Below are 16,832 nucleotides of genomic sequence, written 5' to 3'. Positions count from 1 at the left end.
TAGTATTGGTTGAATAGTATTGAATAGATCTACAGATATCAGGGGCGGAATTAGCATTATGAATACATGAAGCTGCCATATTGGATCTGGCCATTAGACCATTCTAGCCCATTGCTGTCTACTCAGATTGACAGCAGTTTTCCAGAATCTCAGGCATAAGTCTAAGTCCCACCTATTATTTCCCTCGTGGCCTCCGCCCCTTCCTTCCAACCCTCTCCAAAAGATCGCATTTCGCAGGAGGGGATGGTGGGATTCGGTATGTGTGTGTGTAAGAGAGAGAGCAAGCGAGGGAGGTGCATTTCAAATCTAAATACAGTGCCTGGCCAGAGTGTTGGGCTGGATTGTCATAAATTCGGGTTCAAATTACTACTCAGCTAAGGACCTTGGGTGCAGAGTTGCTGTGTGGCTTTAAAAAAAAAACTGTTCCAAGATTTTTAAAAAGGCATTTTAAGAAGCAGCCCCCAAACTTCAAAAACCCAATTATGCCAGTTCTCTTCTAAACCCTTGAGGAAGTTAGACTAGCTTGCTAAAATGCACCAGGTCAAAAATGCATGAGAAGCCCCGTCTGCCTGAGAGCATGGGTTCTCTTTCTTAGAGGAAACCTGGGTCAAAGATTTCCCCTTTGTATCGAGTTTCGACTTCCTCCTGCAGACTCCCATTTCCTCATGGAAAGAACATGATTTTAGCTATTCAGCAGTTGGAGGATGGATACAATCAGAGTACAGAATATAGTTTCATTAGTTCTCAGATGGGAATGCAGCTTCACATACATTCAGCACAACTGTGGACATCTGGCTGTAAGGTTTTCACAGCTATTTCAAGGCAGAAATTCACAACCTGCACAGCCATTGTCCAAAAGGGAGACATTTTATGCTTAACATCAACATAGTTTGCGTCTTGGGTGCTTTTATCAGGAAATATAAGATGACCAGGAACTATGCTCAGTGCCCAGTCCAGCTAGACCCATCCCATGAGGACCAATCCTGCAGACTAGGTATATTTGCAAAGTTAGGGGGAGAGGGGTGTGCAAAATAAATTATAAAAAATGAAAGCAAATATAGGATGCCCCTGCCACTGTAGGTCGTTCTTCTCTAGAAACAGCGCAGTGCCCATACAATATTACAATGCACCCTTGGAGTGCCCATTGCAAACGGATGGAAATGGGACATTCAAGACTTATATGCGTGCGGGATGTGTTGTGTGTGTGTGTTTTTGATTTTCAGCTAATTCCTATTAGATTTGCAAGGTCAAAAGTGGCAAAGGATCAAAGGACGTCAGATACTCTGAGCAGTTCACTCCCCATAAAAAAAAAAAGAAGAGGAAAAAACGTTTCCAGCAAAGTCTTGCCCCGCCCCCTAAGCACAGGAGAAATTGCGGCTTGGGGGGTGGGGAGGAACACGCCCCCCCCCCCCCCCGCACCGCGAACAAACGCCTAGAAGTCGTAGCCTTCCGACCTAGCTGCAGAGCTTTCCATCTTTCCTGGGCAGCTTACTCCCCCAAATTTGAGCCCTACGGCTGCCCATCCATGCCTGCCTTTTGCAAAGCAAACAATGCTGCGTTGCGCTTGGGTCTTGGCTTTTGCTCCTTGCAAAGCCGGTCTACACGCCAGCATGTGCTTCATCGCACGCCAGAAACTGCTCCCTACAAATTCAAACCGTCTAAGTCCCACCTATTCTTTCCCTCGTGGCCTCCGCCCCTTCCTTCCAACCCTCTCGGAAAGATCGCATTTCGCAGGAGGGGTTGGTGGGATTCGGGGTGTGTGTGTGTAAGAGAGAGCGCAAGCGAGGGAGACGCTCACCGTCCCTAAAGCCGGCTGCATTTCAAACCTAAACACGCACGGAGGGGGGAGGGCGGGACGCAAGCCAGGTGCCCCACGAGGGCAGAGGGGCTACCAAACGGTTCGCTAGTAGTTCCCCGGCGAGAGGATGGAAGGCCGCAGATTACAATGGGGGGAAGAGAACTGGCCAAGGATTGCAGCTTTAACAGCACGCAAGGCATCGTTACATCGCATCGTGCCAATGAAATGCCATACAAGACGACCGCCTCTCTCTCCCTCCCCGGTCTCCCCAGAGCTTTATCGATATCCGCGCGCAGCGTGCGGTGATTAAAAACATTTTTTTTTATATATTAAAAAACCCCCACAGTCGTTCGGAACAATTCCTTTTCCTTTCCTCTGCTGCTTTGACTGCAACGTTTAGCCGACGCTAAAATGAGCGCCTTTCTCCAGCGCCAAGGAGGCTTTCCGTTAAGTAAAACCCATTCCCTTTGTAGCGCGAGAGAGGGGCGAATGGCATTTGCAGTTTAAATCCCACCACCCACGCCCCGCTTTAGCCGAGGCTTCCGAAGCAGCAGCAGGGTTTGTCTTGAGTTCGCGCGAGCCCGTGGGGGTCTCCCCACACCTGGCGCCCCACGGACATTGCCGAAGGGCTGCTCCTCCCACCTGCCCCCATTTCTGTCATTGTTTCTGCTTAGACGTGATCCCCCGGAGTCCGCATCGCTCCAGATCCCACTGACCGTGTGGAGCGCAGGGGCGGATTCCGCGGCGCAGAGAACTGTCAAGAGACCACGCGGCGGGCGCTGCCCGAGGCACTTCTGACCCTTTTGCGCCGAGCAAGCCGGTAAGCAACGAGACGGGCCAGCTCTGCCTTGCAGCCCCGGGTCGTTTCCTTGGCGAGGCACCTCTGAACCCCGAGCCCCCAATGCGCCCCTCTGCCTTACCTGCTGGGCCTGGCAAAATGTACCGTCCGGAGCGTCCTCCCCGACCTCTGCAACGGGGCATGCAGCATTTTCTCAGATCGTCCCTATAAACTCATAGCCAGCTTTCCAGCAGAAGCTCCCTGCTAGTTTCTCAGCCTCCTAGAAAGCGGCCACATGAAGCGAGGAGGGAGGAGAAGAAATTAGACCCTTCCCTCTGTCCCTCCTTCGCCCTCTCCTTGCGCTCGCTCTCCCCCTCCGACGGCTCCTGTCAAGCTAGGCTTAAAGCTGCAGCGCACTATTTCCCCTCCGCGCTGACTCTTGTCCCCTCGGCTTCTGGAAGCTGCCTCTTTAACACCCACTGCAGGTACGGCAGACAAAGGGCTGCCTGGTAGCAGATTCCTCCTTGCAGCAGAGACTGCAGCGCAAAGATGCATGCCACCCTGGGGAAAGGAAGGGGCTCCCCTTAGCCCACCAGCCCTGGGGAGTGGGCGCTGCAGAACCCGAAGTGCATCAACCTTTCCCCCCATGCCACGTACCCTTTGCCCTGCATATTCCGTGCTCCCACAACAGCCTTCATCCTGGCAACAGGCAAGCAAATTGTCTTTGTTCTTCACCAGACTCTCTGCTCCCTGGCTGCTTTAAGGTGTATCTCTGTAACTGTACAGTTATCGCAGCTATACAATCGATCATGCACCTTGCTGCGAGGGTGGGGAAGACATTGGAAAAGGATGCTAGCAAGACCAGAAACAGGTCGACGGGTCCATATGCTTTAAACTCGGCAAAAGGATCCCCTTGCTTTCAAATACAGGCAATTGTTTCACCTTGTCGCCCAACTTAAGCAGCAATTCAGCTTTGATTCCAGAGGACAGCTATTTATGACCCATTCTGAGGACTCTGATAGCAGCATGGGTCCCCCACCCCACCCCACCTTCGCCTTCGCCACAGACTGATTAAGCTTGGTGAGAAAAATTCCCAACATCCCCCAGAGGGGCTTCTTCTAGGCAACCATTTCTGATAGTGACACTGGTGGCATTTGTATATTAGTGTTAATTCCTGATAGTCAGGCACAATAGGCTGTGACTATGGCAGTAATCACAACTCGTGATTCCCATACATATCCAATGTCATACCCAAGGGTTGGTGGAGTAAGATTAAGCTGGGAAGGCTCCAGTTTAAGTCTCACCCTAGTCATGAATTTGTGATAGCCATAAGCCAGGGGTCTCCCAAGAGACTGAGATCTACTCACAGAGTTAAAAACTGGCAGTGACCCCAGGTCAAAGTTGTTGAGCTTTTTATTAGTGGGACGTTTTTATGGGTTATTGGGCTTTTTTAGAGAGGAAAACCCTGTTCAGCTTCTTTGGGGGGAGCCAGTGATATTCCAGTGGTCTACCACAGACGTCCAGTGATCTACCTGTTGCACATGCCTGCCATAAGCAATCCAGGTGCAGCCAGTGGTGGGGGAAGGGGGTGTGGGTCACCCTGGGTGTCATCACTGAGGGGGGTGTGACAAAACGACAAAATAATACTTTTAAAAATAATAAATAGAAAATGGGCTCATGAAACTTTTTTGTTTAGTTTAGTTTAGTTTAGTTTAGTTTAGTCAACAAACTTAACAAAACATGGCTGGCACTGGGTGCCACACCGCAGGGGCATGGTGGCTTAAAATGGCAGCATGGGGCTTGCGTCTGCCCTCCACCTCTCACTCAGCCTCCCTACAGCTGAGGGGGAGGTGGCGGAGAGGCTCCATGCAGCGCCCCCCGCCCCCATGGCCAGCTCACCCCGCCTCCTAGCTACACCGCTGGGTGCAGCATTTGTTTCAGGAGCACCTAAAATCTGTGAGTTGTGTGAGAAGATCAAGGGAAAGCCCACCATTTGTGGGAGTCACTACCCAGCCTTCTGACTATAGGGCCTGCTGTGACATTACAATGAAATGAAAGTCCTGAGTTAGAATTAAGATCCTATATTTGCCGCTACAATTTGTCTTTGAGTTGACATGCTATCCCCAATTACAGCTATACTAAAATCGTAGCTACCTGAATTGCGTGTGTGTTTAGGGGACAGCAAGGGTCTAATAATGGGTCTTTCACTCTAGCCTTTTATGTCTAATTGGCTAGATCTCCTCTCCCAAATAAATGTAAGTCATTGCTATGACTTCACTGATTGGCTAAGACACAGAAAGGCGGAAGTAGGCTGGTTTCTCACAAAACAAATTAGAATACTGCCTGCACATTTTGTCTCATAGCTAAGGTTCTACAAATGCTGGAAACTTCTTTAAAAAATGAAATCTAATCTAGGGGTTGTGGTTGCCCCCCCAAGCCCCTCTCTGCAGACCCCCATATTATAAGAAATACTCTTCTCCTTGACCACTTCTGCTGGAAATACATGTGATAGGGACCAGGAAAGAAGGATAACCCACCTCCCAGAAGAATCAAATTTATTTAATAATAATAATAATATTATAATAATTTTTTATTTATACCCCGCCCTCCCCAGCCAAGGCCGGGCTCAGAGCGGCTTACAAGCAATAATAAAAATAAGTTGAATGATTACAACTTAAAAACAAAATTAAAATAGAACATTAAAATATTGAAACATTAAAATATTAAAATGTAGCCTCCTCGCAGGAGGAGAAGGAAAAGAAAAAAGAAAGAGAGGGAGGTCCTAGGCCGTGAAGGGCTTTAAAGGTCAAAAGCAGCACCTTAAATCTGCCCCTGTACTCCACCGGGAGCCAGTGCAGCTTGAAAAGCACTGGGTGAATATGCTCCCATGGCAGAGACCCCGGGAGGAGCTTCGCTGCAGCATTCTGCACCCGCTGGAGTTTCTGGGCAGCCCTGCGTAGAGCGAATTACAGTAGTCAAGCCTCGAGATGACCGTCGCATGGATCACTGTGGCCAGGTTGGAGCAGTTAAGGTAAGGGACCAACTGCTTGATGCGGCGAAGGTGGAAAAATGTCACCTTGGCTGTTGCTGTAACTTGCGCCTCCATGGAAAGGGAGGGGTAAAGGATTACACCCAAACTCTTAACGGACGGCAATGGCACTAACTGGGCCCCCGCAAGAGAAGGGAGTTGGTCCCTCATCCCCATGCCATCCCGACCTAGCCATAGGTCCTCCTACTACAATAGCTGATACCCATGGCACTGAATGCCTGTCAGGCATATGTCTGCAAAACCCGATGTACAGGCATTGGTAGCACCACTTCCCAAGGTCAAGTAAAGAGTGTCTGTCAATGGCAGCCTGGCCATCTCTCCTTGATATGCCCTCAATGACTGTTAAGTGGGACGCCAAAGGTCTAAATTCAGGGCACCCTGCTGAGTCAGAAGAGCGTGGTAAAATTAAGTGCTGCCTGTATTACACCATTTGGGCTGCCTTAACCAGGTCATCCTGACTCAGGTACAAATAAGACGGCAGGGAGACAGTTTCGAGCTGAAACATGTTCAAAAGAGACCTAGAAAGGAAGATTCACACACAAAAGGCAACAGAGATATCAAAGCTGCTGTCGTCACTGGCTTTAAGGTATCTGAGGTCAGCAGACCTGATTCATGTTTTCCTCTACCCTCTACAAGACCCTCTTTCCTTTCGGCCAGTGCACTATCTGTGTAGTAAGGATATTTGTGATGGTCCTTTAAACTTCACCTTTTCTCAAGGACAGGGTGCAGACTTGAAATGAGACTGGTGGATTTTTCACTCTGGTCCAGAGATGTGCAAAATGGATGTGAGATGTAAAGAGACATCACCAGTAAGGGCAGCTCCACTGAATGAGACTGATTCCCCAATTACATCTCTTAATACTCCCTGATAGACAATGCATAATAACAACCACCGAGGTAATTGATGGACAAAGCCCACTGCATTGCAATTCAAATCACACAAATGCTTTCTATCAATGTTAACATGAGCAGAATCAGGCTTGCCTTCCGGTATGGTTTTAAAAACAAAAACACATTACAATTAAAATTCTTGTGAATAAGCTATCATGGTCGAATTCCTCATGCTATTTCATCCAGCAAAATTTATGGACTTTTCCATAGACTGCTGCTCATGGCATCAATTTAGAACAGTGATTCTTAACCTTTCTTGAATGCTGGCATCAGCACATTTAAAGCTGTACAAACCAGCCTCATTGGCATAAGCCAAACCTGACTTAGCAGGACCATGTGAATGTGCAAGCTCCCGGATGGGAGTTTGCAGCTTCTGTGGTCCTCCTGTCCTTTTGCTGCTGCGCCAAACTTAGCTTAGATCGCCATCCAATCGAGGGCTCATAGTTAAACTCTCTTCTCACTAACCACAAGCTGTTACCAAGGTTTGTTCTTTGTTATAGCTTTTGGCCAGCAAGGAAGGAGTTTAACCAGGAGGCTCACCTCAGATGACACTCCAAACCAAATCTCGGCTGAACTCAGTGCAGCATAGCAGCAAAATGGACCACGGAGGAGCAAAGAAGCTATGAGCCCATTTCTTTGTTTGTGCATGCAAACCAGGCTACTGACAGTCACCATGGTTTGATTACATTCCTTCACTCATATATACTCCAAAACAAAATGCTTTAAAACATCTTACTGTTTGTTTCCATTTTCTGTTAGAATTCATGGATTACAGTGTTAAATCTGAAATATATGTATATTTTGCATTTATTTCAAATATGCCCCTATCTTTTATTTTCATGACAGATGGGCACAGCACAGTCCAGGGCTGTAGTGCCATGGCTGATAAACAAGTGTTGCAGAGCCTCCTGTCTTCCCTCTTTCTGGTTGAGATAATGAAACTCCACACATATGCAGGAGGCTTTCACCACCATAGCTGACAACGAGCCCGCCTCACTTTCATGCAGACGGCTGCACAAGTCATAATCCATGTGCTTAACTGTGTCAGCCAGTCAAGCTAAACCGTTTATGTTACAAGATACTAACAGACACATTTAAAAACATAGCAGTTCCTCCACACTATCATATACATTAACCTCCAGCAAGTAAATAAATTACAACATTATTTCCCAGCAGAACAATCTCCGTATCTCTGCTATTTAAGGAAGGAGCAGAAAGGCTTGCAGATTCAATCTGAAAGTTGGTTTTGTTCCTTGTCTTTTACCAGTAATCTGTATTTACAGAGCTTTTTGAACTCAGGAGACAGAGGGTTAAACATGTGAGCAAGGCTGAAAGAACAGGTCCCTATGGACTCAGAAATAAGTAATTCCTTCCTCAAGCTTTCCTTTGCCTTGGCAAGGCCTTCTTCTCTACTCCCTTGTCAGTGGGCCCTCAAACTACACCTTGTTTATTCCTGTGCCCAGAGAAACTATAAAACAGCAAGCAATGGGTCTGATTCCCTAGTTTTAATTAACTCCATGTGCGATTGAGTAGATGTAGTATGAATGCAACTGTACACAGATGTGTGAGAGGAAGGATGTGCATTTTTAAATGTGCAGGCATGCATGTGTGTCTGATCTGTCTGCTGGGACTGGCTATGCAGAGGCTAATTAGATATCAGGTGATTTGGTAAATTTGGAATTCAACCAGCCTCTTTCAAAGAAATGAAAACAAAAGAAACCTCACGGCACCATAAAGACTAACAAATGTTTTTATGGCATAAGCTATCATGGACTACAGTCAACTTTATCATATGTAAGAATTGCTGCACAGAATTGCTAGGGAGCAACGAGAGTCCACGATCCTAAGCAACACAATTAGGCAGCAATGGAAGCCAGCCATATGGACCCACGGGTAAGGCATTGCAGAAAGCAGGCCACTGCTCACTCCGAAGGAATCCCCATGCATGGTGTGATTAAAAGGGCCATCCATTATTTACTCCTCCTGTGCGCTGCTCCATGCTGCTTCTCCCCTGAGCCCACTGCCTGCCTTGTAAATCAGCTAGCTTGAAGAAGCTCATCTTCCCCACCCCCTTTCTTGAGCACGAGGCTTGCCTAGTAAATCAGCTAGTTTGAGGCTCATGCTTTCTCTCCTTTCTTCAGTTCTCTGGCCAGCATTTTGGGAGAGTTATAGGAAGAGTCTCTTAAATCATATCGGACCGAGGACTGACCTCATCCAGACTTCTGAAGCTGCTACTCCCCAGCACCCCTCATTTTGCAAGGATAAAGAGGATGACTCAGTTAAACATGTCCCTCTGTTTCTCGCGTGAGAATCTCAGGCCACTGACTTGTCTCCCTGCTGACTTCAAGGTTTCAGAAGCATCACAATCCTGTGCATGTCTACTCAAGATACATATTATTTTAATCGTAAGTGATTTAGAAATAAATAATAAATAAAAGGAAGCCATCTTGATTTCCAAGGGACTTACTCCCAAAGTAAATGTGGATGAGACTGCAGCCTAAGCCTAACTGCTATATAGAACCACGTATTCCAAATTCCCTGTTAGCGTAATAGAGAATGTATATATAAAACAAATTGTACTAGGGAAAATGCAATGAGACACTCTAGCAGGTCCCCTCAAGTGTGAACTATCTATCAGTTGACAAAAGCCAGTACCAAATGCCACAGGCTCACAACCCCTTTCTGTTATTCTGTTCAAGGGGACTGGAAAAGTAAGGGGAGGGGGAAGAAATTACCATATATCCAAAAAACCCTTAAAGTTAAGTATTGAAGGCAGAACCTGTAATATTTCCTTTTAATGCAGACATGAGTCAACGTACTTCCATGCTCTTCCTTTCCTCCCATTTCAGCAACTTCCTTTCTATTGATGCCTTAAAAACTTAGCTATCCATGAAGGGTACTGTCAAGCAACAATAGATTCTCCATGAAATCTCACCTTTTGATTGCCCCATTTCACCTTTGCCTTCGAGATCCATTAATCCAGAACAAGTACCACCCCTATGTTCCAGATCCATACCCACAATCACTACAGCAGATTAAACCCCTCCCCACGTGTAAGTGTGCACTGGTGTGCACCAGTTGTATAGAAGTAGGCCAGAATAGCTTCCGTGTCAGGGCTACAGCACACCATACAAACTCCTAGATCATGCTGTAGATTCTTGCAGGGAGTTTCTGTATCCACATCACCACCAGCAGGTACCATGCATGACAACCAATGGCATGGAAATTTCTCCATGTGGCCATACCAGCATCAAAAACTTTAGAACCAAAGCCAGAATTATAGGACCAATCTAAGCGGAAGGAGAAAGGAGCCTTGGAGAGCCACTGTTCTCCCCATCATAAATTGGCATGGAAAAGTTAGCATCTGCTTTTATGGCAGAAGGAAGGCAGGGCAGATTTATACAGCTCTAATGCTGCCAGGCAAGTGGGGTGACAGCTGCTAGAAGAATGTGGCATGCTTGGAGCAAGCACCTGTTCCCTTTGGGGTTCACAACACATCACCACTATGTGGCCTCTGGAATGCAGCTCCGATGAAAAGTTATTCCTCTCCTTTCATAAATCGTATCTGAATATCCTCTCCCTTTGGCTATTTTAGAGTTCCTTAAAGTAGTGACCCGCATTAAGGAAGGGCACACAGTTTTCCAGTGACAAGTGACAGCTTGCACTACTGTCCAGGTAGGTGAAGCATAAAAGGAGTGTATGGTCGGCTTACAAGGTAATCTTGTGCTTTTCACCTGCCCTAAGAAATTGGTGAAAGGACACTTTCCTTAAACAGCCCTCCATGTCAGAAATGGAGGGACACATAAATGTACAGTTATCACTTATCCTTCTTCTCTTCTATCTCATTTCAGCTACTGTTGCATCTTTCCTTATTTTTCATTTTTATTTCCACCCTACCCCCAACCTTTCTCCCCTACCCAAATCCCAGAGCTTTTGTCCTGGTTTCCTGCTCCCTTTTGGAAATCTATGTTCTATCAATGATAGGGCAGGGGTTAGTCAAAGTCTTTCTTAGTTTTGAGGGTTGGCAAATCAGCCCCTGCTCTAGACCCACATAATGTGGTATGGAACCCCTGAGGGTCACCTAATCCAATTCCCTGCAGTGCAGGGATCTCAGCTAAAGCATCCATGACAGATGGACATCCAACCTCTGCTTAAAAACCTCAATGGAAGGAGAATACACCACCTTCTGAAAGAGTCTGTTCCACTGCCAAACAGCTCTTTCTGTCAGGAAGTTCTTCTTGATGTTTAGTCAGAATCTCCTTTTTTGTAACATGAATCCATTGGTTCAGGTCTTAACCTCCAGAACAAGAGAAAACAAGCCTGCTCCATCTTCCATGTGAAAGCTGTTTAGATATTTAGATGGCAATAAAATAAAATTATTATATTATATTATATTATATTATATTATATTATATTATATTAATAATATTATAATATAGATGGCTATAATATAATAAAATTCCAGGCTAAACACACCCAGCTAAGTCTATGCTTGGTGAGGGCACTAACAGGATTTCTTCATTCCAACAACCTCTAGAGTAAGCAACTGTATGAGAGTCTGCCCATTCATGGCTAAGAAAAACTGATCCCACCCAACAAGGTGGGTTATTTCCATGGGAAAAGATGAATGAAGACTATGAAGTCAATTAAGGGAGAGAGATCATTAGACAGGAAGAGGGGGAAAGTATTCATTTGTTGTAAGCCATGGTCCAGAAATGATGGGTACCTAAAACCACTTCCCTGTTTTACTCTCATTGGTCTTCTGTTCTCCATTTCTTTGCAAAATGTTGGAATGTGAAAGTGAAAAGCCATTATTACCATTTTCTCCAAAGGTTTTGGCTCGAATGAGCTGACAAAACCTCAACATCTGACAGATCTTGAGAGGTCCAGGCTGAAAAGCATGGTCTTTTAATGCATAGGAAACTGTGGAAAGGATGTTTTAAGTCCAGTAGAGCTGTGTGTTGCTCATAAGACCTAGGATTAACTTTTCTAATATGCAAATGAAGAGCAAGTCTGCACAGACAGATTTTGCAAGTGTTCCTTGAGTTCCAGAATCTGAAGAAAGAGGTTGCCAAGTGGCCTAAAAACACCTTTTGACCTGGTCCTGTCTTGGTGAAATGGTCTTGCAGCATAATTATATGCAGTGCTACACAGAGGTAACAGTTCAGCGGGATTTCCTTTTCGTTAAGTTTGTATATGATTGCAGCCTTGCTGTGCAGAAAAGAAGAGGTGAAGATTTTGGGGGTACTAGCATTTTTACCTGCTACAGGCTGCACATCAAGTTGATGTTAAATACAGACAGGTGTGGAGGAAATTGGCCACCTTACCTGAAGCACATCTGTTTTTAATCAGTGCATTTCCCTCATCCCAGAGGCATGTGTCCTCTAAACCTTTGATCACATATTTATAATCACGCATAGTAGCATTCTCTCCACATCATCGAAGTAAACAAACAAACAAGATGTAGAAAGCCTTTCCTTAAAACTGAAAACACTAGGAGTCAGGCAAACAAAAGGGTTAATGGCATTTTGTTTTCATTCAAAAAGCTGCAGTGGACTGGGGAGAATAGAGTTGGAAAGGGAGACAAGGGGAGGGGCAGAGTCTTCTCAGTATGCGTCTGCCTGTGGTTAGAATTAGGGGGAGGGGGGAGGAAGCATATGGGATCATGCTGCTAAAACCAATGTATTTATTTTTCTCCTGCAGTTGGCTGAGGAAATACCCAATCACATTTATAAAATTACAACAACATAGAAGTAGCTGACTCAGGCTGTTTATAGGTGTGTGCAGGTTAGAGGTGGTTGCCAGGTTTGATTTGATGCAAAGCCGGTTACAATTAACCCCACCCCCCACCCCTCCCGCAGATTCTCCTGCTTCCTCCTTCCCTCTGAGCTCTGTTGCAAATTATTTTGCATTCAGGCTGCACAATGCAAAACAAGCAAAAAACAACCTTCAGGAGCAGCCCTCCTTAGAATCACATTAGGAAAGCTGTTAAGTCTCCTAGATCTTTCTATAAGTCCACCAGAATATAACAAATTCTGAAACATACAGGTCAACAGTACAGCTGCTACAAAACATTACGAAGTAGGGCAATGAATCATGCATTTAGCACTCAAAACACTGAAACTGAATCAGAGAAGTGGGGATCAAGGTGAATCCTCTTTCCCTCTTGAAAGTGCATTGTTCATAACACACAGCTGAAGGTGTGCATCTCTCTCACGTACACACATCCTTCTCATTCATACCATGTTTGGAATTGAGCTCACTACTAAAAACACTGTGCTGTGTGCTATGGGCAAGTCATTTGTGGAGTAACTTTAGTACCAAGCCAGATTTTTTTTTATTTTTTGACACCAGCAAAGCTCCCAAATTCATGGGCAACCAACCTTTCCAAGTGTTGGGAATTGAATTTGTTCATTCCTGCCCATTTGGGGGCAAGTTATGGCACAACAAACAGGCAGGAATGAACGAACCCAGTTCCCCATACTTGTAAAAAGGTGCCTTTCCCATGTGTTTGAGGGCTCTGCTGCTATCAGGCAGGACTGGCATGAGAAGTACCCACTGTTGGATGCCTGCCAAGGCCCATACCCCAAGCAGGGAGGCCCACTTCAAATGGAGAAACCCCCCCTGCCCCACTGAGAAGCAGTATGAACTCTGACTCCTGACAAGAAGGAGTTGGCAAGATCCATCAGATGAGTGAACAAAGAAAAGCGAAAGAGGTGCTGGAAATGGACTTGGGTCCTAGCATCATAATTGAGTCCAATGGATCTGGGGCTCTTAAGCCGGGGTCCCCTAAACTGGGATCTTCCTTTGAGCCTGCACTCCCTGGAAAAACCCTGTACACACAAACAAGAAGGGCCCTACATATGCCCATCTTGGGCCATGTGTACAGGCAATGAGCCTGAAGGGAATTGTCTGAGAGGTGGAAAAGAGCTTAGCTCCCAAGAAGAGGTACCCTCTTTACTGTCTTCTAGTCCTCTAGGAGAAAGGAGTACGACAAGGCTGTACATTGTCTCCCTGCTTATTTAACTTATATGCAGAATTAATCATGCGAAAGGCTGGATGGGATGAATCCCAAGCCAGAATTAAGATTGCCGGAAGAAGTATCAACAACCTCAGATATGCAGATGACACAACCTTGGTGGCAGAAAGTGAGGAGGAATTAAAGAACCTCTTAATGAGGGTGAAAGAGGAGAGTGCAAAATAGGGTCTGAAGCTCAACATAAAAAACCCCGAAGATCATGGCCACTGGTCCCATCCCCTCCTGGCAAATAGAAGGGGAAGAAATGGAGGTAGTGAGAGATTTTACTTTCTTGGAGTCCATGATCACTGCAGATGGTGACAGCAGTCACGAAATCAAAAGACGCCTGCTTCTTGGGAGAAAAGCAATGACAAACCTAGACAGCATCTTAAAAAGCAGAGACATCACCTTGCCGACAAAGGTCCGTATAGTTAAAGCTATGGTTTTCCCAGTAGTGATGTATGGAAATGAGAGCTGGACCATAAAGAAGGCTGATCGCCGAAGAATTGATGCTTTTGAATTATGGTGCTGGAGGAGACTCTTGAGAGTCCCACGGACTGCAAGAAGATCAAACCTATCCATTCTTAAGGAAATCAGCCCTGAGTGCTCACTGGAAGGACAGATCCTGAAGCTGAGGCTCCAATACTTTGCGCCACCTCATGAGAATAGAAGACTCCCTGGAAAAGACCCTGATGTTGGGTAAGATTGAGGGCACAAGGAGAAGGGGACGACAGAGGACGAGATGGTTGGACAGTGTTCTTGAAGCTACTAACATGAGTTTGACCAAACTGCGGGAGGCAATGGAAGACAGGAGTGCCTGACGTACTCTGGTCCATGGGGTCACGAAGAGTCAGACATGACTAAACGACTAAACAACATTCCTCTAGGAAAGTGAAGATACTGGAAGAGGTGATCTGGCCCTGGAGAAAAGAAGCCTTCTGTCCACCACTTTGAGCTATCCATAGTGGTGTAACTACTGGCCTGCCTTGCTCTTTTGTGCCCCGCGGGTTTGTTGGCAAGGCCAGGATAGAAAGCCCATGGCCCTGTTGCTTAACCTCAGTGTTGTTGCTGCCCATTCTCCTGTCCCTGCTAGCAGTGAGAACCCTCACCTTTCCTTCTCCTTCTAGGCAGTTGTTTGGAACATATCCAAAGAGAGACAGCAAGGGACTGGGCAGTGGTGAAAGCAGTGAGATGAGTCCACTTGGAGAGTGTAGCCACAAAACATGTAACCAGCATTGTTGTCAGGGTGTATAATAGCTGGCATAACACTAAAGCTGTCTATCATGGCCTGCCAATAGCACAGCACAGTGATCCAAACAATGGTCTCAATTTCAATCCTGGTATGCATAAAAAGGATGAGCGTACGTGAGAGAGACAGAACGTATGCCTTCGTTTGCAAGTTATGAATCTTTGTATGCAGCAGCGCCAGCACAGAATGTTCCCACACATCCTGTGTTAGTTTCTAATATATTAAGATGTGTATATCCTTTCATATGCTGCTCAAGACCACAGCAGAATCTTGGATTCTGGAATACTGTTAGACACTGCCATGTCAGCATTTGCAAGCTTTGTGATCTAATCCAGAAATTTTGTAATAACCCGTTTCTGCTTTGAATTGATTTGTATTAAATAAATAAAATCAGAACGTAGTAAAAGCAGTATCATAAATAATAATACTAATAATGAATTATTTAAATTCCACATACAGCATCAGCAGAGAAGAAAGACCCACGTGGAAGAAAAGAGAAATGACCCTATGCTCGTAAAAGCAGCTGGACAGAGGGAAGCCACCTAGTATTTGGTTATCCTCTACTCCAGCCTTTGCCAACGAGGCACCCTCCAGATGTTTTGGACTATAACTTCCATCTTCCTCAGCCGGTGCAACTGTGCTGGCCAGGGCTGATGGCAGTTGTAGGGTGCTTCCAGGTGGGAATTAATTGTAGGATAGTGCTGTGCATACATGCAAGCTGACATCAGAATGTTGTTGCATATTTTCTCCCATTTAATTCAGTTTTGCCCTTTCTGAAAATCTGTTAAGTTTGCAATATCTCAATGACCTGTTCCTAAAAGTTGTTGAGCAACTTCTCTTCTTTGCCCCCACCGCCACTTTCATCATGCCACACAGCTCCAGGCGATGTGCTTGCCTGCCCACCTGTCAAAATGGTAGGTGATCCAGTTCTGTATGTCTGGCCCTCTCACCAGATTCTGTTGCCCAACTCTGCTTAAAGCCCAAATTTGAATGGGCTATAATGAAGGAATCACTCTCTGCATGATCAAAGGTATTATTTTACACCAGCCTGCATCCCCAAAATTACAGATAAGCAGGGGCACAAAGGATAGTCTATATAATATCCTTCCTAGTTGACAGAAACAAAGCTGGAGTGAACAGTGTTTTGTTCTCTAGCATCTGTAATTGATCTGGACTCCTTTCCTCACTTCTGTTTAATTGGATAGAAAATAATTAACTCCATAAGCCAATATTTCCATTTGCAGAGTGGGACGGTATTCCTAGCCTGTCTGCCATACAGAAGGAAAGAGATGCTGGCTCCATCTTTGCAGAACCACCATTTTATTTCTTTCAAGCTCTGAACTCCAATTAGGAGTAATTCTGAGGAACTGCTCTGCCAAAACTCTGTATTTCTTTTCCTTTTTGAGGAGATAAACCATTCTGGGATTAAAGACGCCATCTTTGCCATATAACCTCAAGCAGCTGACGCAGAACACACTGCCATATTCTTGGCCCTGAATCAGTTATTTTTGCTCTAGCCTTGGGGTGCCCAAAACACTGGGCTATAAGGGCCATAGCTCAGTAGCACAACACATGCAATGCAGGAAGAAAGGCACAGGTTCCATTCCCGGCATCTCCAGATAATAGCAATGTAGGGAAATCTTTTCCTGAGACCCTGAAGAGCTCTTGCCAGTCAGAGCAGTCAATACTGGGTAGTCTGGCACAGTATAAAACAGCTTCTTATGTTCACATATATGTTCTGGTACAGGTCTTAAGGCCTGCAATAACAACACTAATCAGAACAGGCAGATTCCCAAGCCTTTGTGGTTACTCAGCTACTCTACTCTACAGACATGTGGAGCTCCCCTCTAAAAAGTGAATGAAGTTATGTTGCTTACAGTGGGAAGTTATGTTGCTTAATAGTGGGAGAACAATGGGGTGGGCAGTGCTGAAAACCCTCAGTCTGGAAGAACTCTTGGTATCAGTGGAAAGCTCCCATTTGATTTATGGTTATTTAGTTAGTTAGTTGTTGTTTACTTCAAGGAGCTCAGGAATGTGTGCCTCCCTTTT

General features: G+C 45.6%; 1 protein-coding gene across 10 annotated transcripts in view; it reads right to left on the bottom strand.

Annotated features, from left to right (window-relative positions):
• The window catches only part of NAV1 (neuron navigator 1), a 292,439-nt gene that overhangs the window by 71,730 nt on the left and 203,877 nt on the right, over nt 1-16,832 (bottom strand). For 3 of the 10 annotated variants that reach the window (XM_079978780.1, XM_079978781.1, XM_079978773.1), the window contains exon 1: nt 2,719-2,876. The exons of the other annotated variants lie outside the window; for them this stretch is intronic. In XM_079978780.1, the coding sequence (XP_079834906.1) occupies nt 2,719-2,786 (68 nt within the window). In that variant the 5' untranslated portion in view covers nt 2,787-2,876. Of the gene's footprint in view, nt 1-2,718; nt 2,877-16,832 lie in introns of those variants that run through there. 10 annotated transcript variants of the gene reach the window in all.

The sequence above is a fragment of the Podarcis cretensis genome, assembly GCF_951804945.1.
Source record: "Podarcis cretensis genome assembly, chromosome: 6".
In the NCBI taxonomy this organism is placed as follows: domain Eukaryota; kingdom Metazoa; phylum Chordata; class Lepidosauria; order Squamata; family Lacertidae; genus Podarcis; species Podarcis cretensis.
Note: the sequence above shows the minus strand (reverse complement) of the source record. Positions and strands in the feature narration are given on the sequence as shown.